The 25,521-nt window shown below is 45.5% G+C and overlaps 1 protein-coding gene across 1 annotated transcript in view; it reads left to right on the top strand.

Moving 5' to 3' along the window:
- LOC122414979 (receptor-type guanylate cyclase Gyc76C-like) overlaps positions 1-25,521 on the top strand; it is a 39,241-nt gene that overhangs the window by 11,311 nt on the left and 2,409 nt on the right. Inside the window, exons 3-19 of the mRNA XM_043426709.1 lie at positions 730-1,264; positions 5,311-5,508; positions 20,428-20,734; positions 21,063-21,209; positions 21,388-21,581; positions 21,704-21,863; positions 21,982-22,136; positions 22,289-22,576; positions 22,744-23,004; positions 23,133-23,204; positions 23,324-23,492; positions 23,724-23,873; positions 23,986-24,325; positions 24,411-24,534; positions 24,635-24,733; positions 24,913-25,057; positions 25,224-25,480. Of these exons, the coding sequence (XP_043282644.1) occupies positions 770-1,264; positions 5,311-5,508; positions 20,428-20,734; positions 21,063-21,209; positions 21,388-21,581; positions 21,704-21,863; positions 21,982-22,136; positions 22,289-22,576; positions 22,744-23,004; positions 23,133-23,204; positions 23,324-23,492; positions 23,724-23,873; positions 23,986-24,325; positions 24,411-24,534; positions 24,635-24,733; positions 24,913-25,057; positions 25,224-25,480 (3,561 nt within the window). The 5' untranslated portion in view covers positions 730-769. The remainder of the gene's footprint in view (positions 1-729; positions 1,265-5,310; positions 5,509-20,427; positions 20,735-21,062; positions 21,210-21,387; positions 21,582-21,703; positions 21,864-21,981; positions 22,137-22,288; positions 22,577-22,743; positions 23,005-23,132; positions 23,205-23,323; positions 23,493-23,723; positions 23,874-23,985; positions 24,326-24,410; positions 24,535-24,634; positions 24,734-24,912; positions 25,058-25,223; positions 25,481-25,521) is intronic.

The following is a 25,521-nucleotide window of genomic DNA, read 5'->3' as shown; positions in this document are numbered from 1 at the left end:
TTGGGTCGCTCCCACCCACGGACAGACTTTTATACGAATATTTCCGATGAATTTGCTGGAAAAATTTGCCATGTTTTGTAGCAGCGCTTTTCTATATCGCCATTCTATTACATTTCACGTAATTTTGATCCCGAAAGCTCAGTTCTCTCAAATTTTACTATGTACGACAGGCAAAATTTGAGTCTGCGACATTCTTACATCGAACGATGTATCGATATCCGAATGTCACTCGCGTGTCTTTGGCGAAATGTTAAAAATTGGTGAATCGGACAGGACAAATTGCTTGAAATTTTACTACGTGCCACTGGTTAATTTTCATCTTTGTACGGAGCAACGCCTCGTATAATTGGCGGGCGCATGAAATTTGCTGTGTTATTGAGCAAAATTCAGTGCGGTAAAAGGGAAAATACGCGAAACTACGCAATTTTTCGTGTAGCACAGAGAAACGACTGCCAAATTTTCATCAAATCATTTCATAGTTAACTACGTTTTTGATGAAAATTCGTTCGGTGTTGATTTTTGATGCAGTGCAGCTCGTTATTTACTACGAACAGTGGTAATGGTTCCCCAAACTTTTGCATTATTTGACACACTCCGTAGCGATTATTATTACAATATCGATGCGGTCCGACGTTACTGTAAAAACGTAGCGATTTTTGGAATAAAAGTCTCTCCGCGCAGCGTCAGAGCGTTGGCAGATAAATAGCTAATTATTGGGAGGATCAACAGGTGAGCGAGAGGGAGGCGCTGACCGGTGGCGGCGGCGGCCATGCGACCCGGCCTGCCCTCACCGAGCCGCCGCAGGCCTCCCCGTCGCCATCAGCCACCGGAAAAATGGCACAGAGTTCGCCACCAAGCTCAACGGCAACGGCAACGGCTTCGGCAGAGATGGCTTTCCAGCACCCAAATTATTCTCGTCCTTTTGCTCTTCGACACCGCCCCGTCGAGAGCGTTCATTGATTCCTCATCGATATCGGACCACTTGCAGCACACATCCGGCCATTCCCTCCACCACGATCGAGCCAACAGCCAAAAGTACGCGAACCATTTTCTCCCGCCGTCCTCGTCCTCTGCTGCTTTCTCCCCGTCCTCGGCATCCTTGACATCGAATTCGCCACCGGCTCACCGCGGCACCGATAACGCACCTGAGAAACATCGAGGACCGAGAAATTTGACGATCGGATATCTCACCGCGATCAAGGGAGGCCTCAAGGACCGACAAGGCCTCGCCATTTCCGGAGCTCTCACAATGGCCCTCGACGAGGTGAGTTTTCGTCCACTTTATTTTCCCCTGCTTTTTTTCGGACGACCGCAAGTTCGGACGCGCAGCGACATTTTTAAACTCTTCTGTCGTCTCCGCAGCCATCGACTTGCGGTTCGATGCGCGTTAGTGTCTCCTCATTCAGAAATGATTTTTCCTATTTTGCCTCAGTCGAAACTTTGAGCTGTCGAGCAAAACGAAATTGCACACTGAAAATCGACAATGAAATTCAAAATTATTCAAATTCAAAAGGTGACGAATAAAACATTCAAAAATTTAACATTTCTTGCAATGAGTGAGCTCAGTAGGATGAAAAAATTATTATAAACTAATCACGGGAACGAGAGAGAGTGCTTAAAAAAATGCTCAAAGTCCCTCGGGTTTGTGTCGACCACATTTTCCATTTGCCTCACGCCGAACGATCATTTTACTAAAATAACAACTGACCAGTTGGATTCTCGATGACTCAGGAGCGAGAGAAGAGGAAGGTTAGATTTATCGATTGCATCAGCTGTCGCGCACGCGCGCGACCGTGCCGAACCTGCCAGTGCTGTTTGTCCTCTTGGACCGGAAGTTGAGACGTTTTTGTTTGCATCAAATTCCCGATGCGGCACAAAATTAGTATAATTTTTCACCTCGTTTTATTGGTAAAAACTATGAAAATTTATATTCTCACGGGCATTAGTTTGAAAGGAAAACCGAAAGGATCGCGATCGAGCCTCATTTTGGTGAATGGGTTAATCGAATTATCGTACGCTGCACTTTCCTCGGTGCCGGTCCAGTCTCCGGTCGCTGCGAAAGATAAAAGCAGCCCGAAGTTGCTGAGAGCGGAGAGAAAAAGCTCGGAGAGTTTCGGATAAAAATAAAAAGCCGCGCGGCCCTCGAACGTTTCCGGGTCGATAAATCCCGGCGAAGCAGGATCGAAATCTTTAGTGAATTCGATCGAAATAAAGCACGAGAGTTTGCCGCTCGCGAGCTCATTTCTCCCGATAATTCAACGCGCTCCAACACTCCCCGGAGACTTTGGGCATTTATTTATCCGCGATTTACTTGGCTCGCGAGAAGCCCGGGGGACGCCTCTCGCCCCGCCGAGGGCTCCCGCCGGTCCGCCCACGCCCGAACCTCCCGAGAGCGTGAGAAGAAATCCGACTGGAGGCCGCGAAACGCGATAATTCTCCGGAGGGCCAGTCCTACACTGGTGGTAGCAACGACACCGGTCCAAGGCATCCGGTATTACATATATAAATATCGCTATACAATTCCCTGTGTACACGTACGCGATAAACGCTACGCGAGAGTTGCACGCGAGCCCAACAGCACCTTCGTGTTCCCATGAATGTACTTTCTCACTCAATTCATCTCTATACACAAGGTGTCTTCGGATTCACCCTCGGTCCCCATCCGTCAGAACAATCTTTAAATTTATGTAAAAAAGAGTAGCTTTCACTCATTTTTCTCCGCGAGACGTGGCTTGGAACGCGCGGCTCTCCGGAAGCGTGAATTTCCTGTGACGTTCGATGGAGGCGAACGTTCCTGCGAGGGTTCTGGGCCGGCTGGGAATTCTACGGTGGAAAAAGTCTGGAAATTCCTCAAAGAAAGTTGCTTCGGCTCATTTTATCTGGAGTTTGGTGGAGTCGTTGGATCTGGAGCCCTCGTTGGAGCACTCTCCTTGAAAAATCGTGAGGAAATTCCGATTGAAAGGTTCTTTCGACTCACTACCGTCCGCGACGAATCGTCCGAGAGCTCGACTCGTCGAGGAACAAATGTTCCCTCGGTCATCGTGCAGCCGACGAGTGGAAATTCCAATGAAAAAAGTGCTTTTTACTCATTTCTGTATTGCGGGGACGTGGAGCAGAGAATGCCGCGCGAGAGTATAAAATTCGTTTCTGACGTTTCGAGAGCTGCTGACGGATCGCGACTTTCGAAGATAACAATTCCTCCCCTTGGCTCCCCTCGGCGACGCATCTCTCGCGAGCTTATCGTAATTGGTGAGAGACAAAAAGCGCGAAGAGTGCGGGGAAGGTAGAAAAGTGTGCGGAGAGTTTGGTTATCGGAAAATCTCGCGTCGGAGCTGCGCGCAAAAGAGTGCAAATCGTCGAGATTTTCTCGGCCAATCGAGTCGCACAAATTCGCTGCGTTGTTTGCTTTCTTCAGTTTCATTCCCCACCTTTTTATTGCTCCTGTCGTGTGACTTTCTTCGCAACGCAGACTTGTTTTTCTCTGCGAATTGGCAGCGAGTGTGTGCGTTCCGCAATACGTTCGGTTTATTTATAAGTCATAAAGCCTCGGGAGTCTCTTTGAGCGCAATCTTTTGTGTGCGCGCCTTTTTTAACGTTCACCGTTGAAATATATAGTAGCAACATATCAATCGCGTCGAGCTCGTGCGCGACTGACGTCGCGATCCACCTTTCGAGAGAGGAAACGCGGCGTCGCCCTCTCGGCGTTCCCGACGAAAATTCGCGCCATCTTTTTCCACATATCGGACCGAAAAAACATGAAATTCTATTTTCGTCCTCGGCCGCTTCGCAATGCTCGTCTCGATACGTAACGCTCGTGTCTCGGGGTGGGAAAAAATGCAAAAATGTGTGAAGCCGCGAATAAGGAGGAGACGAGCCGAGTGCGTGCCCCGCGCTCCACCGACCATTGTCGATCCTCGCTCGTGCTGCTCGGCGTAATTTTTGACTTGCAAACAAGTCGGGAGCGAGGCACAACCGTCCCCGAGCTTTCCGCCAGACTCGGGCGGCCAATTTTCCAGCAACTTTGTCTCCCAGCGCATTGTATTTCTCCCCCCTCTTCGTTCCTCTTATTCTCAAATATGTTAAATTAATTTAAACGTACTTTGAGGACGCGGCCGCCCCAAGCGATATGCAAAAAGCCCCGGTTTATTGCGCCCTCGCGTATGCGAAGCGGCGAGCAAAATTTGCGCGCGAAGAGCCGCGCTGGGGACAGGAGCGAGCGCGGAGCGGGAGGGCGCGGAGAGAGAGGAACGTTCTCACGGTCACTCGTCCCGATGGTCCGGTCCGGGCGGCTATTTCGCTTCGGCATTTTCCACTTACCGATAACCCACTTTAATACTTATTCGCAGGCCATTTTTACGACGAATATTTGTCGGATTAAACGAGACGGGAAAATATCGTCGCCCCAAGATCGCGTGCTCCCTGCTCGGCTTCACCGAATTCCCGCCGTTCTATTCACCCGATTTATTTTATTACGGTCCTTACTCGATTGAGAAACAAAAGCATTGACACAGCCTCTCCGCCGGATGGAGTCTTTTTTCCCCAAAAGTCAAGGCCCAGGGCAACCGAATTTCTGGCTGGCGAGCCAAGCCGAGCGTGCGCGATCTTTGAAAAAACTTTTTGCAATCGTCGCTGCACCAGTGCATCACACCGATCGGTGAAAACATCCGTGTACTTACATAACTCGCATATTTGTTTTCCTCATTGACATTCCAGCCAAGTGACTAAACTTACACTTTGAAAAATTCTTGCTCCTCGAACTTGCACAAAAACTCCGTCGCCTCAATCTCTCGCCAGGTCTGTCCGCCGGTGTCCGCGTGTCTCTACGAACGCGCGTGTCTCGAGCCCGTTGGTGCATTCGTACGTGTGCCTACGCAGCGAATTAACATCGGCACGCATGAGTAATTACACTTTGGAAAATGATATTGGATCGCGATCTTTATTTTTCCTAGGTAAAAAACTAGTTAATCAATGATTTCTATTTATACGTCGTGCCCGCGCGCGCGCGCGGCACGCTTTCGCCTCTGCGCGTGTGCGAAACCGGTTTTCGAGCGAGCCAACCAAAGATCGTTTCATTTTTATTCTCCCAAATTGTAGAATATTATTTCGTGACACAGAGTCCCACGAGCGTCGAGAAAAAGTCAAAATTTATGAAAACGATCGAAGCGGTTGAAAAAAAAACAAAAAAAAAACAACAAAACAAACAAACAACGAACAATTGACAAACGTCAAAGTACAGTAGAATATTCGAGAATCCCTTTTGCCCGAATCGTGCCTTTTCCCATAAAATAATAATTCGACCCCGATTTACAGATAAACAACGACACGAGTATTCTGCCGAACGTCAGATTGGTTATGCGGTGGAACGACACGCGGGGTGACACCGTAGACGCGACTAAAGCCATGATCGACATGATTTGCGACGGGGTTGCTGCTTTTTTCGGTCCCGAAGGATCCTGCCACGTCGAGGCGATCGTATCACAATCTCGCAACATACCGATGATCAGCTACGTGAGTATTTATTCCATTTTTCAATTCAATCGATTTATATGTACGAGACGGAATGACGCTGCTTCGCAGCAGCGCGACTCGTCGCCATCTACGCTGCTGTCACTTCGATACGTTTAACCTCACGACGAGTCAACTGCTGCTTCGCGGATAGTTCGATTAACCTCACCTTGGGTCAGCCGCACACGAACTTATTTATCGGAGTTCGAAGATGTCAAAACTCCGATTCGAATCAAGAGGCGGCTTCCCACGACTCTTCCGGCTCGAAGAATCTTCGTGTGGATGAAAAAATGTTTTTTTTCTGTTTTCTTTTTCTTTTTTTTTCAATTTATTTTCACGAAGGATTGAAAATCACTGGTTATTTGTCATTCTTCCATTTGCGACGGTATCGAAACGATTTATGGAGCGATTACTGTCGACATTTTCATCGTTTTTCAAAGGAAATGTCAATACAATGAAACTTGGTGTCGAGCATGATCGAATCGCGCGGTTAAAATAGCAGTTTACTTGCCCTGGCGATGTGCCAAGTCAAATTGCTCCGAGCAGCGTCGTGCACTGGCTCGCACGTCGCTGGGTTCGTGGGAACCGATTTTTTTGGTTTCTTCTCGAAATGGTGAACTGAAAGTTGGAGAATAATTGGCCGACAGCTTGCCCGAGCCGGTCGTCAATTCATTGGGAAAGAGCGATCCCAGCAACGTGGAAATTATTCGTAGGAGTCTCAAGGGCACGAAGATTTAAAATGTTTAATTCCGATGTTTAATTGAATGATTTTTCTCGCTATTGAACCACCAAAATTCGTTGATTCTCTTGTGCTTTTTCATTTTTCTTGTATAATTGTTGCTTCGGAATTCTTAATGCGGCGGAGTACGAAGTCGAGGCCTGGGTAACCGAACCCAAATGACTTACCCGTCGAGAGAGAGGGAGAGAGAGAGCTTAAGGACGACGATATTATTCTATCGACGAGAGGACGATTTGCATGAAAACTGCTGATTCCCCTGACCTTCGCAGTCTATTTATAGTTCCTACCAGTGGCTGCCGATGCCACACGTGCTTACCAGCCTACTTTTCCAACTATATACCAGGCTTATCTCCTTACCTGACGTTCACATATCCAGAGTTGTTCAATTCTGTGGAATTTCATGTGTTTACCGCGAGCTTTCCGATAATATTCGGCTCTTTGTATTGTCCTGTGAGGGCTCTGTTGGAATAAGAAGATAAAAGTGCTCTCTACTGGAGCACAAAAAAGCATTATTCTCATTCCAACTGTACAATCAGGGCTGAGAAGAGTTTTTCTTCGATATATTGACGCCAGAATAATTTATCGTTTAAGAAAAATCGTCTTGTGGAAGCTTTACGTCGATTTATCTTCAAAAACGTTGTTCTAAATCGCTCTTCTTTTGGATTCCAGCAAAGTTAATCGCGTTTTCGAGCTCCACTCGTGACGCCAGGGGTCTCCGGGACCCGGGCACCGTGTCTCCTCCCAACTCCGAGAGAAGTTGTCGCTTCCAAGGCTTTTTCGACCTCGAAGAAACTCAGGATGCGCTCAGATTTGATCGGAGCACATTTTTCCACCGAACGTTGCTTTCCATCCCGCTCAACTTCGGAGCTCATAAAAATGGTATTTTTATCAACAGGATTAGTACTCCCAGGACACACCGCGGCGAGCATACCAATTAGAGCTGCTCCGGAGTGTCGAAAAAGAAGGAGGAAAAAACCCATCGAAAGCCAAATATTTTTCCACTCATCCGATCCGCTCCTCTGGATCTCCCAACGCTCAAGCGATCCTTTGTTTGCTCGTAAAGATGTGACGACCCAGAGAATTTATCTCCGACGAAGATACCCCGACGAATTGTGCGAGAACAAAAGTACACGCAAACAAGAAGATTCTGTGTGTACTTTATTATTACGCAGATAGATCGTATCTGGCATTTTTTCGACACAGATTATTAGCTCTGAATCTTTGGCGTGCAACAGGGTGTCGCTCGAACGAGACTTTGAGTCGCTGAATAAGAGTCAATCCCGAAATTTGGGAGGGAAGCGTTCCGTAAATTTTCTACTCTCGAGCCCATCGAATATTTTGAGCCAAAGTTGTAAACTCAGTTTTTGATTTTTCATGAAACCTTATTGTGTCGAAATCTCAACATTTTTCTTGCTGTAAATTCAACGAGAATTTGATCGTTGTTGAAATATTTCGGTCCAGAAGACGGTCGATGAAAGATTAAATGAGGTCGGACGGAGATTACGGTTTGGGAGGGAAATTTTGCCGACGTTTTCGTGGACACCCAGTAGACTCGTAGTTATACGTTTAAATAAGCGTCAAATGTTTCGCGTTTGAAGAGAAACGTTAACTTTAGAAATACGGTGTTTACGAAGTCGACGGAGTATTTTGCCACCGATTTCACACAGAACATTGTGCGTGTCTCAGCGAGCGCGCATGGTTTCAGCTAAAATACGTCCAATTAACCCCCATTTGAACGAGCAATGTTACACATCTTTCTACCAAATTACAACGCGTATTCATTCAGTTAATAAGAATGAGGATCAAACGAATGAGCCAGCCCGAGGCAGCGGGAAAGAGACGAACGCGACTCCGTTTTTTTCTTCGTGCCTTTTTTTCTTCCCCTCGTCACGGATTCCTTTTACTCTTATACTTAACTTTTTATCTCTCGAGATCTTCAACGCTCGCGAAGCTAAATAGAAATTCATACGAACCTCGCATGACTCCGTATTATCCAGTGTGCTCGAGACTCTGCTCGCCTTATTTTTAACGGATTTCAATCTCGTGCCGAGCTTTCGAAAATTCGTGACCGAATGACTTCGAGAAAGAAATCTCCTCCAAAATTTGGAGTGTTGTTATTTATTGGGATTTTTATTTTGGGATCCACAGCACAAAGCCAGGGCTTCTTAAATCGCTGTCAATTTTATTTGGCTCAATTGTTCAACAAATTAGTGCAAGAGAAGCTTCGACGAGCGTCAGGAAAATGATTTTTTTTGTACTTTTTTCACACGAACTACTTGAAAGCGTTGACTTTGAAGAATATCGCTTGAAAGTAGAAAGCGATTTTATTCGATTTGGAAATTTTCGACCGGATCGGAGCGGTAGAATTGAGAAAAAATCCGCACTTTTGTGGTCCTTGAGGATCGAAAATCGAAGAAAAATGTGCGGAAGAAAATGATGGATTCTCCATCGAAGCTCGAACCTTGCGGTCGTCTTTGTTAGTTTTTTAAGCAGACTGCGAGAGTCTCGTAAGTTTTTTTACAATAAACCTTCCGCTGTGGTGAGCTCAGGATGAGAAGCATTACGCAGGAGGATCAGGCTCAACAGGTTCGCGACAACATTGTAAAGCGCTGTGGGTATAGCGTAGCATCGAGAGTTCGAAGGGAGCGTCAGAGGCATAAATTCAAATGCGGGAATAGCTCCGGTTCCGACTGGTTCGATTGAGAGGATTTTAATTGTAGTGTGTAGACAAAAATAATAAAATAAAAAGCACGATTATAAGTAAACGGCTGTCGGACGAACAAATTCAGTGCTCAAATGTCTAATTTGGCAATTGAAATGACTCGAGTTTGTACTTTAAATAAGTATTTTAATGAGTCTCTTCTCCAAATCGAAAGAATTCATTAACCGAGTAATCTCCATCGAATTTCTTATTCGCACTTTGTCGTCGCCAATTGTAATTCCCCGTCGAAACGAGCGATCCTAATAAAGAGGAGGGAGAAAACATTTTCACCAATTTATAACTCGCTCTATTAAGGTCTTCCCTCTCTCGACGACTCTTCTGCACGGCCCAGCACTTTTTCTTATTTATTTCGATAAATAATATCCACCGTGAATGGTGAAACGGCTTATGCTGATCTCGCAACCCGAATACGTATTGATATAACGAGCCTCGAGACACTCTGAGCTAATCGTCTTAATTTGTCGCTGCTACACAAGCCGCGTTAAAAGTTAATGTCACGTTCTAAATATAGACTCTCGCGGGATCGTGCTCTCTCGCTCGCTCGCCCGTTCTCTCGGGACCCGTGACTCGACGCTTCTTCCGACAAATAATTATCTTCCGACCCGCCCAATTTTTTGACGCGTTCGTCATTTTTTCGTGCCAGCGAAAAACTACTTGTTGCTCCGACGACTCCTGAGAACGGGCTCGCGGGCGCAAGAGCACGCGGGCCGGAGGATCGTCCCGATTGCGTTGCCCGAGAAAAGTGTCAAATTATTTCGAACAAAATATCATCCGGTTTCCAAGGAATTTTCGCACAGTTTCGTCACTCGCCTCAAAAGACTCGATAAAATCTAACATTTCCAATCGTTCGAACACATTTTTATGCTAATTGACACGAGCGTGTTAGCTTCCTGGTGGAAAGGCGCTCTAATCGTTTCCTCATTGACGGAATTCCGTGAATTCCGGAATATTTACGAGCGAGTATGAACCCGGGATTGGGAAGATTATAAAATAGAAAGATTCTGAACGGTTTGCACGATTATTGATTCTCCAATTGAATATCTTGAACTCGGGACGAGTTCACGAGCCGTTCGCGCTCGACGTTTCCGTTCGCCCGTGCCTCCGCGACGATCGGTACGTTTCCACTCGATCGCGCCAACGCCGGGCGAAACTCTCATCGCAGATAAAGATCGAGCTCGTCGTGCGAGAAGCGAGTCATCGAGCGTCGAGGTTCAAAGTGTCTCGAAGCCTCGTTCGAGGAGATAAAGCATTCGAAATTTTCTTCATTCCCGTGCGTATAAAACGAACGGGAGGGGCTGTGAATCATCAAAGTGCATCGCGTCGATCGATTTTCGTCGCTTCTAAATATAGCGAAACTTCCATAAACATTAATTCGAATCGTCGAGCACCGAAATAAAGGAGGAGCCCCGCGACTATTTTCGGATCGCCAGAGGATCGCCTCGAGACTCGGACTGTAAAATGAGTAAAAAAAAGGACAATTGAAGCGAGGAGGATTCGGAGAGCGAAGAAGCGCCGAAGGGAGAAGGGAAGAAGAAAGTGAATGCGAGAAGAATAATCTCACGCTGTCGGTGCGCGGTTATGAGTCGACCACCCCGGTTCTGGCGCTTTTACTCTCGCACACGTCATTCTTACCTCTTTCACTTTCGCTCTTCCTTTTTTCTCTCCTTCTCCTCGTTGTATCCGCGCCTCTGTGTCCGTTTCGTATTTGTTTATCTCTTTTTTTCCTCCGAATATTTTGTGTTTTTCTCCCCTTTATCTTCCTCCTTGTTTTGCTCTCATTTACCTCTCTCTTTCCTCCTCGTCCGCCTCCGTACGCGCGCACACGGCGATGGGCTTCCCACTCTCTCCGGCTTCCCCGCGCCCCGCCCCGGCCGCCATCCCTGCCTCGTATTCCTTACGAGGATCGGAGGATTATAACGGCGCCGCTGAGGCTCTCTCGCTCGCTAACTGGCGGTGTTTATCTCGGATATATTTAGAACCGAAGGATCGCGAGCGCGCGCGCGCGCGCACGCTCGCTCAACCACCGCGAGCGACCGGTTGCTCGAGCGGCGATCTCTCCGGAGAAAGAGAGAGATCCCACGGTGTCCGGTAAGGTGCTCCCCCCGCCTCTGTCTCTCTTCTTACCTCCGTCGTCGATGAACCGGCGGGAGAATCTCGCTACAGACTCTTACAAAACTCGCCCTTAAGGGAGGAGCCTCCTCAATGAAACGTCGCCTCGACGATTTATCGCCGCGGAATTATATCGCTTTCACCAAAAAAACACGCGCTTTTTTTCCTTGCCCGCGGCTCGCTCTTTATTCTTCGGTCCATTTTTCCGGGGGGCTTTTTTTCGAAGCTTCGGGCTTCGAAAGATTCCTCGCCGAAAATGAAGTTTTCGTTGGCAAAAAAGAGCGCTCTCCGAAATCTCTTTTCCTACGCTCGCTCCGAGCGCCGCGAGGCATTCCTCGCGAGGGATCCCAGAGAAAAGCCGCTCGCGCGCTAACGTACAAGCGGAGTTGCGAACGCTCGCACCGCGCCGCGGCAGCAACGCACCACGCAATATGGCGCTAGCGCGAGCACGTTAACTACCCATGTTTATCGCGGCTATATTTAGCTCCGGCTATTGCTAGCCGGGTGACCGACGAGCGCCGAACCGCGGGTGAAGCCGCCGAGAGGAACCCGCTCCTCGTTCGCTTCTATACCGTTACTCGTGTGTGCACGCACGCATATCTATGTCATTTTATTTATATGTGGGATGAAATATTCAACGAGGATATATCGCTCCGAGCCGAATCGTGGCGGACCCTTAAAAAATCGGAGGGGCAACCTCCTCGCTCGAAAGCGCCAATTCGTGATGGGAGAATTCGCAAATAAGCGTGGAAACGCTCGGCAAACTACTCTCTACGAAATCTGAGACTTTTTGGAGAAGCTTCTTTATCGATGCTTTAACGAATCGTTCGGATAACGCGAGAGTGCGAACTCCTTTCGTGGGCTCACTTCCCGAATGAGAATAAATTCATTTTCGCTCAGCTTCTCCTCGCTCGATTTTTTTTCTCCTGGTCGAACACTTAACTCGCTCTATTCGCATGGACGTTGCGCGGTGACAAAATACAATGTTGGTACTATATAACAACGCGGGCGCGCGCGGCGACGAGCTCCGAACTGGCTCCTCTCGCGAGCCCGATCGGGATCACAATTTTATGCGCGTACACATCTGTTCACACACGCGAGCACCGGAGAAACGCGAATAATATTTGAGTTATGAATATATCGCTATAAATAAAACGAGTGTGAAGATTTGAGGCGAAATAAATATGCGCGCGCGGTTCGACGCGAGGACTCTCCGGCGCATAAATTTTCGTCGCTTAATACTTCGTGAATTATTGAAGCTCGCGGAACGGGGGAGAAAAACCCGAGGAATTCCGCTCCCCTTTTATCAACCGCAAACATCTACGACTCGATGAGAAACAATAAAAATCTTTTCGTACTGCGAAAACCACGGGAGAATAAATCAAGGGAAAACCGCTCGCCCGAGCTCGGCCAATAACGAGCCCACCGAATGCGAATCGAGAGAGAAATAAACGAAAGGATTAAGAGAGGGAATAAAAAAGAGTTGCCGAAAGCGAGAAGATCGGCCCGCGGACCAGGTCACCGCCGCTGCCCTCGAGAGATGTTCCCACGTGCTTTTGCACGCCCACACCTTATCTCGTTCCGTTTCGAATCGAGTAATGCCAGTTCCCCTGGCGAGAGCCAGGGTCAGGGTCGCGCTCCCACGGACAAGGAGAGGAACCATTGCCCGAACACGGCCACGCAACAGCGCCGCGAACGTGCTGCCGATTTTTTCATTGTTTCCTCTCCCCTTCGAATCTCCTTTCTCATCTTTTTATTTCCTCCCGATTCGACCGCACGTTTTTTCGCGCTTACGCAACATCCCGCGCCTCCTTTCGTGTCTCGGAGCTACAAAAAATCGAGCGAACTACAAAATTATCGTGTTTCATTGTCCCCGACGCGTTCTTTCTTCATTTTTTTCACAAACTCCCTTTTTTTCATACTTTCAAACGGTTCCTACAAACCTGCTTATTCTTTGGGCTCCTCTACTCACGAAATTAAAGTTTTTCGACCGTTCTGTGCCCAGCCAAAATATTGATCAATTTCAACTCCAAATTATTAATAAAATTAATAAACACTTGCATTGAGAATATTTTTGTCGTAAGAACTTGATAAAATGCTTTAAAAAATATCACAAAGAATCAAATTTATACTTCAACTTGACGACTGAGAGCACGCGAGTCAGTCTGAAAAATAAATTTGGTGAAATTTGGCCGAAGTTTAATCAGCTGTTGCCAGCGCAGTTCAGCGTAACGCCGCTTAAAAAACTAAAGTGTTTTCACATTTTCATTCTCAAAAGTCCCGTGAGGTAATGTTTTTTTCAAAGAAACGGAATCCGTGGTTAATTTTCTTCCCCATATAAACTTTTCCGGAGCTCGAACACCGCGTACTATTTTTTCACAATTAATGCTATTGTCAGTTCTCCCGCACCGTGTTAAAAACTCAAAATTGTGCTTTACCGTACTTTATCGAACGGCCGAACTACTTTTTTAAAAATCCTCGTATCTCTCGACTCGTCATCAAACTTCTCGTTTCTTCAGCTCCATCGCTAACTTTATTGAAATACGTAATTATTAGGATAGAAAAAAATTACTCATAATTCCCCACGTAATCTCGTTAAGCACTGATCCGTTACGCTGTGCACGGATTGTTCGATAACCTTATATTCAAAACCTTCGCACTCGCTCGAATATACAAACACGTTCAGCCACGATGTACAGCGCACCGAACGCGAGTCACAGCCTGGATCATAAATACGTGGGAAGCGTTAAGGAGTTTCAGATTATATAAATACCCACGCCAAATTATACCACCAACACGTAATCCTGCAGCCTCATATTTCACATATTATCCTACCTTTATCTGCGATACGAATCTTTGGAAATGACTTTTATTACTCAGTTACGCCAAGCGATATTTCGACGTTCGAACATTTTGTTTCGCCGAAAAACGATCGAGGAAAAAACAGCTCGTTGGTCGAAAAGCCGACGTTGGTGGGCCGACAGTCTGACAACTTTAATCAAGAAATTTCCAATTCTATTGCAGATTTTTTTTTTGGCTTTCGACAAAAATGTTAAAAATTTGGTATTCCAACAATTGCAATTTCTCGTCAATTTCGATGATTTTTTTCCCTCGCACCCATGACAAGCTTCCAATCTTATTGCACAATAATTGCAATTTTGTTCGTATTTTCTCGAACTTAAAATGAAAATTGAGAGTCAAAATTGTTTTTTTTTTTTTTTTGCAAAAACTTCCAATGCCAGAATCTTTTCACGCGATTTTTTTCGTCCGTCAGCAAGTTTGAACGTAAACTATAAAATGGAACGAGTCAGGAAGGAACTTTTGGTCAGATCCACAATTTTCAGCTTTCGTAATTCATCTGTTTTGATGCTTTCGTGAAATAACATTTCGAGGGCGTGCGGAGGCTCGTTCGTGTGGATTGTAAAGCCGGAGTGACTGAAACGCGAGCTAAAACGCCTCGCGATACTTCGGCCACCTGGCAATAGTCCCACACACCTACGTGAAAGTTCGAATCGATGTGCAACGGAGTCTCGACACATTCCCGACCCTGTCCCTCAACTCGATCCTCTGGCTATAAACACACGTACACATCCGAAAGTCCAAGAATCCACGTGAGCCTCTTACGAAAGGCATAGGCTAGTAAACCATGACCTATCCTAAAGATAATCACTTAGTTTCACTTTTCACTGAACAAATCGCTCTGTGAATGAGCCTTAGAAATCCGCTAATAAGATCGACGCCAAAGAATTCGGCTCGTTATTCTTTTGTTTCATAATCGTTTGGTCTGAGAAATTCATCACTGAAATTCAACGAGGTTGAGAGAAAAAAAAGCGAGAAATGAATTTTCCCAAATTTTCGATCGCATTTCTGGAATTGCGTGTTCGATTTTCTCATTTTTATCTGTTTTTTCTCAACGCGACTTTCGGAACGTTTTCATTCGATTAAGGGGGTCCCCGTGTCGCAGCCGGATTTGTTCGGGCTTTTTTCGCGATTTTTTTGCGGCGAGGAAATAAACGGAGTTTTGAAATTCGAAGGGTTTAGTTACTGGCACTTCGAGTCTGCGATAAAATCATTTAACTCTGACGTATCTCGGGTTAATTCGGTGTTGGAAGGATTTTGGGACTTTGAGAGATTTTTAAAAATATAAATCAGGTCTTTCGGAGCGTGAAAATCCTCAAATTTCCAACATTTCCCTCGTTCCGTTAGATTTTCTTATCTTTTCCCCGATTTCACGAAAATTCGAAATGAAGCGAAACTTTTTGGCGCTCTTCTGTCACGGAATTCCTCATTTTTCAGGGACTAAAAATCCGAACGAAATCGGCCCAATTCGGTGCCCTTTCTCCGGAGTATCTCACCGTACAACGATTCGAAAAAAGTGGGGTTTGGAAACTGGGCCAAGGAGGTAACTCGGGAACGAAATATCTCTTGGGAACAAATGGCTAATTAACGAATTAGAAGTTTCGTCGTACAATAATGGAAGGAACGATAAAGAAACATTTGCTTGTCGCACGAAGAGGAAAAAAGGTCGCGAGTGCGACTAATGAAGTGGCTCGACGATAAGGCGGCTCGCATTCTCGGAGGGGCCCATCTGATAAAAAGCGCACACAGCCCACATCCGCGTGTGCTGTTGATAGCTCTCGTTCTGATATTGGTTGAGCGAGGGAGAGATAAAAAATAGGTTTTTCCAAGGGCGTTGAATCGATAAGAGGCGATTTTATTCGGAGATTAAGTAAGCGGTGTGAGAGCGAGTGGTGCGGGGCAGCGGCCTGCGGAAAGGTGCTGGGAACTGGGATGATTTTGCGTGCGGCTGAATGCGGCGAGGAGAAGCGAGCGATTATCCGTTGGCTGATGTGCCGAGAGGAGCAATTGAGCGAGTACAAATATCCGTGGATTGATAAGGAAGGCAAACGGTCGCTCGCTCGTTCGCGTTGATTAAAATTTCGTGAACGTGGCCGACGGGAGAAGATTTTTTCGGAAATATTCCGTCAGCGGCTGGATTGGTGGAGAATCCTTCTCGCATGCGCGAGAATATATTTTTCGATGTTTGAGTAGCTCTTTATTGTTAGGACGTCAAAGCTTTTCTACGCGCTTAACAAAGAGGAGGCGAGCAGGAGAAAAAAGTCTTGGGAGGCTTGTCCCCTCGCTCGTAAATATACAGGGTGCTCGAAGCGCGCGTTGCACTTGCGGCCGATGCACCGAGATTCACGAGTTCCGGGGAGGAGGGCGTCGCGAGCAATCTTGTTCCCCGATGCGGCTCGCTCGAGGACGGCGCCGATTTTCCTCGTAAGCTTGCTCAGCTACTCGGGATTTCCGTGGTTAGATTATCCCCGAAAATCACTTCGAAAACGAAGAGAAACAAGGATCCGATTCGTTTCACTTTTGTTCGAAAAGTTTTCCGCTTTTTAGGGACTCGTCGGCATAAAATATCCACCGAGCGTGACTCCGTCGCGGAGGATTCTCTCCGTGAAAAAAACGAAGAGAATGCCGTTATCGCTCGCACCGGGGACGCTCAATTAATCCGAGAAATTCGGCTCGTTTTCCGGCGAGTTGCGAGGCTCTCGGTCAAAAACCCGCTCCCGGGGTCAACGGATCAATGCCAAAAGATCGTCGGCCCGAAACTCGGACGACCCCGGAACGGAGCTGCCGCGTCTCGATAAACGCGCCAGAGCCATCAGCCGAAGGAAAAACGACCGAGAATTATCTCGTGGAAATCCGGCGCGGGCTCGATTTCCACCAAGACTTTGGAGACCCTCTGTATAGATGTGTACAAAAGCGGCGATAAATTTGAGCCCGATGCGAGAACTGCTCGTTCCTCGTCTGCGAGCAGCCCCCCCCGACACCGGCCGAGCATATGTGCATTATTCTATTTGGCGATTTCGTCATTCAAGGATATACGAGTAGCGCGCCCGCGACTATCGCTATTTGTCCGCGTTCTATAAATAGTCTGCTGTTGATTTACGAATAAATGAAAGCCGACGCTCGTGTACACCGAAGCGACTGTTCCCTCTCCCTCGTGTGCCGCCGTCCGCACGATCGCGGCCGTTGTATTTCTTCAGGCTGCTGTTGCTCTTTCGCACTCTGCCTGCGGTCTCTTTCTCTCCGGGTCTTCCCTCCCCTCTCTCTTCCTTTCATTTTTCCCAGCAGCCGAGTTCTTGTTCCGCGTACAGTGTGACCCAGAAAAGACTGAATTTTCACGTAAATCGTGACAGCAACGACAAGAAGAATTTTGGTGTACGCAGCGCGCGAAGCGTTCTCTCGAGCGCGTACCTCGCCGAAAGATCGAAAAAGTCAAGGATTCGTTTATTCCGGCACCAAGTTCATTTATTTTTACACTCGGCGAGCGTGCCGCGGGCTTTTTCTTCCATAGAGAGCTGCCCGAGGCTCGACGTCGAGTTGAGCTTCCCCGTTGTTTTTTCCTCCCGCGCCGGGTAATCTTCGGCGCATTTAATTGAGAGTCTCGCGACGAACGTCCCGTTCATCGCTCGAGTACCGATTCGCTACTTCGGCGCTGAATCTCGCCGTGATGAAATTGGAATGTGCAGCGATTCGAGCCCGACGCAACATTTTGGCTGCGATAAAGCATTTTTTTTAACCCCCCCCCGTTGCTCTGCGTGCTCGCCGAGAAGAATGAGATTGTAAAACCACGTACACGGAGCACAACTCGAATAAAACACTCCGAGCGATTGTTTTATAGGACGAAAATGATGCCTAAAACGAGGCTGTTAAGGGTCCGTGATAACGTGCTTTGCTCTTGTCCTCGTCCTCCTCCCGCGCCCCCGACTCCCAATGAACGAACCGCTCTCACTTAACATACGAGCAATTACCGAATTTGGTACACCCTGTATATGAAACTGAGGAGAAGTCGTGCCCCTGTGTTGGTCGCTCACTCACAAACGCAGCCCGCAAGAAAGAGAGAGCAAGAAAATGAAATAGAGAATCTCTGTCGTCGGCGGTCAACGACGACAACGACGACGATCAAGCACGGTTTATCTCCGAGCAAGCACGTGACGAACGCGGAGGAGGATGTTAAAAAGTAGAAAAAAGAGTCGAAGGAAGAGCAGCGCACGAGACGAGTCGATCTCTCTCCCGTTCTTCCTTTCAGCGCACCACGAACTTCGACGTCGTAGCGATCGGGACTCCCCCTTAATTCTTCCTCTGGAAATCCTCCTATTTTCCGGAGCTTTCACTCCTTTTTGACGAGAAAACCAATTTTTAGCTCCTCGATCGTCGTTTCTTCGAGTCGCTCCAAGCCGCTCGAATTCGTTTCGTGGTTTTTCAAACTTTTTTTTAAAAAACTTCGAAACAATCGATCAAGGAACGTCGACGGGCTACGAACGTTGGCGAAAGATTCTGAAATTCACCGAGGCCCAATTCGCTTTGACTTTGTGGCTGGGAATTCGATCGATCTTCCGTCAGGAATCATGCCATTTTTAATAATAGTCTGAAATGATCGCGATCGAAGGACTTTTGGAGTAACTCCGACCGAGGAAAAGTCTTAACCAGAGTCCCGGTTCAAGCTCCGACTCAGTGGCTCGATGTTTCGTGGATTTTTCTTCGGTTCGCTCGATTCCAGAGAACCGTCGGTTAAGGAAGTTCACGCGAATCTAATAGAAATCGATAATTCCAAGATTATTAAATTCCAATTATTCTCAGAATTATTGTAAGATCCTCCGTCTAGTTGTCGAGAAAACAATTAACGAAAACCACATTTTTTAAGGGTTATGCTCTTGGGCCAGCCACACTTCCTCTGCGATCATTTGGATTTAATGAAATAAGATCCTCCCTTCTTTGAAGAGCCCCAAAAACGAGAATAAGAAAATTTAATGTTTTCATGTGCCTTGAGCAAGCCTTCCGGAGAAAATCACTTGCGAATGGAAAAAGAGAAACACTTGTTTGAGGCTAACGAGCAATAAAGACACGAACGGTGGAAGGTTTGACAGCGCCCTGAGCTAGCTGATTTAAAATATAGATATGCATACGCATATAAATAGAAAATGGCTGTTGTCACATCTGCTCGACGATTTAACTACGAAATTACGAATAAATTAAAATAGTTTCTTCGATCGTGAAAAGAGCAAAAAAGTTCGTGGATTTTCCAGCGTTCGGAAAAGCTTTTTTCGATGCTCGCGCGTTCCGCAGGACGAAAATTAGCGTCCTTTGAGGTTGCTTCCTCGTTTTTTATTCGGCCGAAATGGTTGGCCATTTTTGGCAAGGTTTATCCTACAAAGAAAAGTTGGCCCGAGGGGAGCAGCGCGACCGCGCTCTGCTGCACGGAGGTGGGTCAGGTAGGCGAAACCCTTTCGACCTCGAGAACAATACGCGAGAGACTCGCGGGTTGCACAATTCACGTACACGCTAATCCCTCCGTGTGAATATTCGATGCAATCCGCTCAAGTATTCGCGTGTGCGTGCGTCCGCGTGTAGGTAGGAAAAGAGCGAAAGAGCATCAGGCGAGCCGGCACCGCCCCTGCAGGCTCTCCGCGTGTGTGGACTCTCTCAAGGTGGTCTCGTCTAAATATAGCCGACCGCGGCCAGGAATAACACGCCACGAGCTAGCCGGCAATGACCAAAGCCCACCTCTTCGAGGCGCAACCGACCGATACCAAACGATCTGAGAAACTTTCGAACCTCCGCCGTAAAAGCAAATTCCATGAGGCATTTCACGGGCTCACTTTCCGTTTCTTTTTCCAACGCAGACAAACATTCATTTATTTCATCGTTGGCGAATTTATTTTTCTCTCAAATGTGCTCATTTCGATGAATAGGATTGAACGCGACTGCTGGGACCGGCGGTAGGATTTTGGCAGCTTTTTATGTTTTACGCCCCACGAAAAGTCCGCTGGTGTGTGATGAGCGGTGAATAAACCGGTGAAACGACACTCGATGTTGTCGAATGTTCGAGATCAGATCTGCAAAATTTTAAATATTCTGTCCTCGAATATGGAGATATATTGAGGGATTAAACGAAAATTCAGGGCGCTTACGAACGACCAATTTTCTTGCCTCGCGGACGAACGGAATTAAAAGTTTTTAATAATAAAGAATGAAAAGCAAGATCAAGTGATTAAAAAGATAACGACATCAAGAGTCTTTTTCAGCTAAACCTCAATTCTCGTATTAATTTATATGCTAATGAGGCTGTGTCAAGAATTCTATCCATCAGAGCGGAGAACGAATGAAAGCAAAACAGAGCAAATTAGAACTTGGGCTCACCGTCAGCTGGAAAATTTTAAACTCTTTTTATCGAGTGTCGTCCGCGCTGGCATTGTAGATTTAAAGTGAAAATTTAGCAGCGAAGAGTTGCACGATTCATTAAACGTTTGTTATCGTATGTTTTTTCTTCTCGTTACAGAAATGTTCGGATTACAAAGCTTCGAGCGTTCCAACATTCGCGAGAACGGAACCTCCGGACACCCAAGTTACCAAATCCGTGATCGCCCTCCTGCTTCATTACGGCTGGAACAAATTCACCATCGTCACCGAGAGAGCCTGGTCGACCGTCGCAAAGTCCCTCGAGGATCAAGCTGCCAAGCACAATCTCACTGTAAATCACTACCGAGCCGTCGAGGACAGACACACCTGTTGCGAGGAACGTTTGACCTGCTGTCAAGTCGGCGTTTGGTTTCAACTCATACAGGAAACGAAAAACATGACCAGGAGTGAGCACAGTTCGCTTTTAGATCTTGAAATTACATTTATTTGTCTTCGTACCTCAATCAACAGCTCTTTCGATCAAGTCACAATTTGATTACTTATCCGGCGAAGAATACTCAAAATTCATCGTTTTTCTTCGTGGTACATTCAAGAACAAATTTTCAGATTTTGGATTTTTGTCAAAGAGAAAGTTAGAGATTAAATCGTTTTTGTAGACTGAAAATTCTCCATTATGTAAATTATGTAAAAATCCATGCATGTAGAATTTCACAAAAATTCTGTTCGTTTTCCCATTTATTGTCGGCTAATTGATTTCGTTTGTTTAATTTGCAGTTTACATCTTCCTGGGCACAGCAATATCCCTGATCGACATGATGAACTCGATGCAGAATCAAAGGCTCCTCGACCACGGCGAATATATGGTGATACACGTGGACATGATGACGTACTCGGCCAAAGAAGCACACAAGTACTTATGGAGTCGGTATTCTCGCCCTTATCCTCGCACCTCATTAACTCGCTCATTCTTTATTCGATATTTATTTTTTATTTTTACGTACTCTCACCTTACTTCGATCACTCGATGCTTTTTCTATATTTAAAAAAACCGTCAGGAAAGCCTCTTCGTGCACTGAGTATTTTGATTCGTGATTTTTAGAGCCCGAGCACTACGATAATCTAAAGAACTGTCTCGAACCGAAAGACTTTTTGAAACGCGCCCGTTCCTTGCTGGTTGTTGCATCGACACCGCCCACTCAAAATTACGAGGAATTCACGAAAAAAGTTAGCGAATACAGCAGCAAAGAACCCTTCAATTTTGGAGTACCGGAACTCTTCAAGAAGTACGAAAAGGTAAAATTTTTTTTAGTTTCTACCTTTTAGCATTGAAATTCATGACTTTGTCCCAAAGTTAGTCAAATTCTCTTTTCCGACTTTCGAATCGTGTTTCACTGACAATTTTTTTTTTGTTTCAGTACGTTTCTATACACGCAGCATATCTGTACGACTCCGTGATGTTGTATGCCGGTGCATTGGATCAATTGCTGCGGGAACAACCCCATCAAACACTAGACGAAATAGCTAGCAACGGTACCCAAATAATCGAAACGATTATACGGAAACGTGTGTACCAAAGTAAGTATTCGTTGGAACAAAAATGCGAATGAAAATTATTCGTGACGATTATTTCGTTTCTCGTGAGCTTCGTAACTCAAAATTATTCTGAATTCGAAAATTATTCGTTGTTTTATAGGCATAAGCGGTGCTACGATAAAGATCGACAAAAACGGTGATTCCGAAGGCAACTTTTCTGTTCTGGCGCTGAAAAAGGATCAGTTTCAAAGGGAAAACTTCTCGTGCGACTTTCAGATGAAACCGATTGGACAGTTTCAGCAGGGTGAAACTCTAGTGAGTGAGTTGTTGGAGACAATCGAGTAAATGATTTAGTAAATGTTTATTTAGATTGGATAAAAGTGCATAAAAACATTGGATTAAATACGCAGAAAAAATTATGGGGACGAAACAATCTGGAAGCTCGTTTATTCATTCGATTATCACAGGTTTACAGGCCATCGGAATCCGTGGATTGGCCGGGTAAAAATAAACCGGAAGCTGAGCCTGGCTGCGGTTTTTTGAACGAACATTGCCCGAAAGATGACACCCACTTACGCAGCATTGTCGCCGCTGCTGTACTTGCAGTTTTACTCTTTTGTGCTGGTGTCGTTACAATGAGCATATACAGAAGATGGAAAATCGAACAAGAAATCGAGGGCCTGCTTTGGAAAATCGACCCTGCTGATATTCATGGTTATCCCCATCTCGATAATCTCATGTCCTCACCTAGTAAGGTCAGTCAATATTTTTATTACAAAATTATCAAAAATTCCATTTTTTTTGTTTCAATTTCTTTTTCTTGTTTATTTTCAATTATTTTTCATTTTACAATCATTTTTTCAAACGAATCCGGAAAGCTCGTTAATTTTTATTGTTTTTTTTTTTCTTTTTCTTTCGACAGTTAAGTTTAGTTAGCGCAATGTCGTACGAGTCGAGATGCGGTGGTCAAGTGTTCGCTCAAACCGGGCATTATCATGGCGTCGTTGTCCGCATAAAAGAGCTCAAATTCTCAAAGAAAAAAGACATATCCCGAGAGATGATGAAAGAGATGCGAGTACTCCGGGAAATAAGACACGGAAATCTCAATTCGTTTATCGGAGCTTGCGTCGAGCCCATGAGAATACTGTTAATTACCGATTATTGTGCCAAAGGAAGTCTCTACGTAAGTAACTAATTTTCGCTAATTTTTCAATGTTCTTCCTCGAAATGTTGAAGCTCTGTTTCTTCACTCGACTGAGAAGTAAATTAAAATTACACTTTCGGATTGATGATGAATTTCTTGGCTTTCAGGACATCATCGAAAACGAGGACATAAAGTTAGATGATATGTTCATTGCCTCACTAGTTCATGATCTCATTAAGGTAAGAAATTTTCTCCCTTTCCCTCTCCTATTTTCGCACCGTTACATATTTTCATATTCATTTGTTATTAACAATAAGATTAATCTAGAATTTGAACTTTTGTTGAACGAAAAACGAAGGGTATGCTTTACATTCACGAGTCGTCCGTGCTAGTCTGCCATGGTAATCTAAAGTCTTCCAATTGCGTGGTTAGCTCACGATGGGTACTTCAAGTCTCCGATTTTGGCCTTCACGATATGCGCCATTGCGCCGAGTCCGACAGCATCGGTGAACATCAGTATTATCGAAGTGAGTGGAGAAGAAACATTACCGGAGCTCACTTTTTCTGTTACTATACCTCTCGTTCGTTCATTCTATTTGCTTTGCGATTAATTCAACGACTATGTTTTATGAACCGCGTGCGAATTATAAAACCTGTACTTGTTGCGACAAAAGTGGTTTGATAGTTTGAAAAAAAAACTGGAAAAAAGGTGGGACAACGTAAGTTGTAGCTCAAGCTCGTGTGCACGTTTTTTTTAGACTTGTTTTGGAAAGCGCCGGAACTCTTGCGGAATCCCAACGCCCCGATACAAGGTACTCAGGAAGGAGATATATATGCGTTCGCCATAATCCTATTCGAGATGATCGGTCGCAAGGGACCGTACGGTGGAGTCAATTTGGAACCCAAAGGTTATTTGACCAACACTGGTTAACATTGACTAGAAATACTGTCATAGTTTTTCCGTGTCTATTCTAATAGCCTGCAGAGTAATTTGAAGTTTTGTTCTCTTCTGTTTAACAGAAATCATAGACAGAGTAAAAAGGTATCCGGAAGATGGTGAACCGCCCTTCAGACCAAACACCGAAATACTTTCGGAATCGGAGGCGGACTGCGCCGACTATATCGTAAGCACGATAACCGACTGTTGGGCCGAGAGTCCTGAGCTGAGACCAGATTTCAAAACGATCAGGTCTAGGTTAAAAAAGATGAAGGCCGGCCGTCACCGAAACATAATGGACCAAATGATGGACATGATGGAAAAGTACGCCAACAACCTCGAGGATCTAGTCAGTGAGCGTACGCGCCTTCTCTTCGAGGAAAAACAAAAAACTGAGGATTTGTTGCATCGAATGTTGCCCGAGTTAGTTATTTGTTTCACGATTCTCAAGAAACTCGATATTTTTCATGATAAAACAATGTCTTCATTATTTTATTGGTTTTCCCAGACCTGTGGCCAATTGTTTAACAAACGGAATCGGCGTAGAACCGGAAGCGTTCGACCTGGTTACCATATATTTCAGCGACATTGTTGGCTTCACTGCAATGTCAGCGGAAAGCACTCCGTTCCAAGTACGTAACTAATTTCAGAAAAAATACAGTCGTCGATTCAGATTGATCTGAAACGATCAGAAATCAGTTGTACGAATATTTTGTTTTCTCTTCGTAACAGGTGGTGAATTTTTTGAACGATTTATACACGCTGTTCGATCGCATAATAAAAGGTTACGATGTGTACAAAGTTGAAACTATTGGAGATGCTTACATGGTGGTAAGTCAAAGTTTGCTATTCAGTTGAAAAAGTTTTACAAATTTAAAACGTAAATTCATTATTGAATTAGCTCTCTAGTATTCTTAGTATTTTATAACTCCTCCGAATGCTCTGGCAATCAACTATTTTCCCCATTTTATGATGCTTCGTGGCGAGGTTACAAGAAATAATCGTTTCAGGTTTCCGGACTGCCGCTGAAAAATGGAAACAGACACGCCGGAGAAATCGCTTCAATGTCACTGGACCTTTTGAGCGCTGTCAAAGTACACACGATTGCTCACAGGCCTCAAGATACTTTGAAACTGAGAATCGGAATACATACAGGTACAATTTATGAACAACAATTAGTGTAATAGCCGATAACGGCAAAATCGTGTTTCCTGGATTTTTCAATGATTTAAAAAACTTTTTTCAACTTCCGATTCTCGAGATACTTTTCCTCGTTTTCGTCACAAAAAGATTAATATGATCGGTTCCCTCGCAAAACTAGGCCCTGTTGTAGCGGGTGTTGTCGGTCTAACGATGCCGAGATACTGCCTTTTCGGTGATACCGTGAATTCAGCCTCGCGGATGGAGTCGAACGGCGAGCCGCTGAAAATACACATAAGCAGTCAGTGCAAAGACGCCTTGGATAAAATCGGTGGTTACATCGTGGAGGAACGCGGTGTCGTTCATATGAAGGGAAAAGGAGCCGTGAAAACGTACTGGCTCACGGGAGCCAACGAAAAAGCCATACAGAAGCGAGAGGTAAGCTTTTTAGCTATCGATATTAGTCTGCGAAAGTCTAG

The sequence above is a fragment of the Venturia canescens genome, chromosome 8, assembly GCF_019457755.1.
Source record: "Venturia canescens isolate UGA chromosome 8, ASM1945775v1, whole genome shotgun sequence".
NCBI lineage: Eukaryota > Metazoa > Arthropoda > Insecta > Hymenoptera > Ichneumonidae > Venturia > Venturia canescens.
The sequence above is the reverse complement of the archived record's forward strand: the minus strand, read 5'-3'. Positions and strand labels throughout refer to the sequence as shown.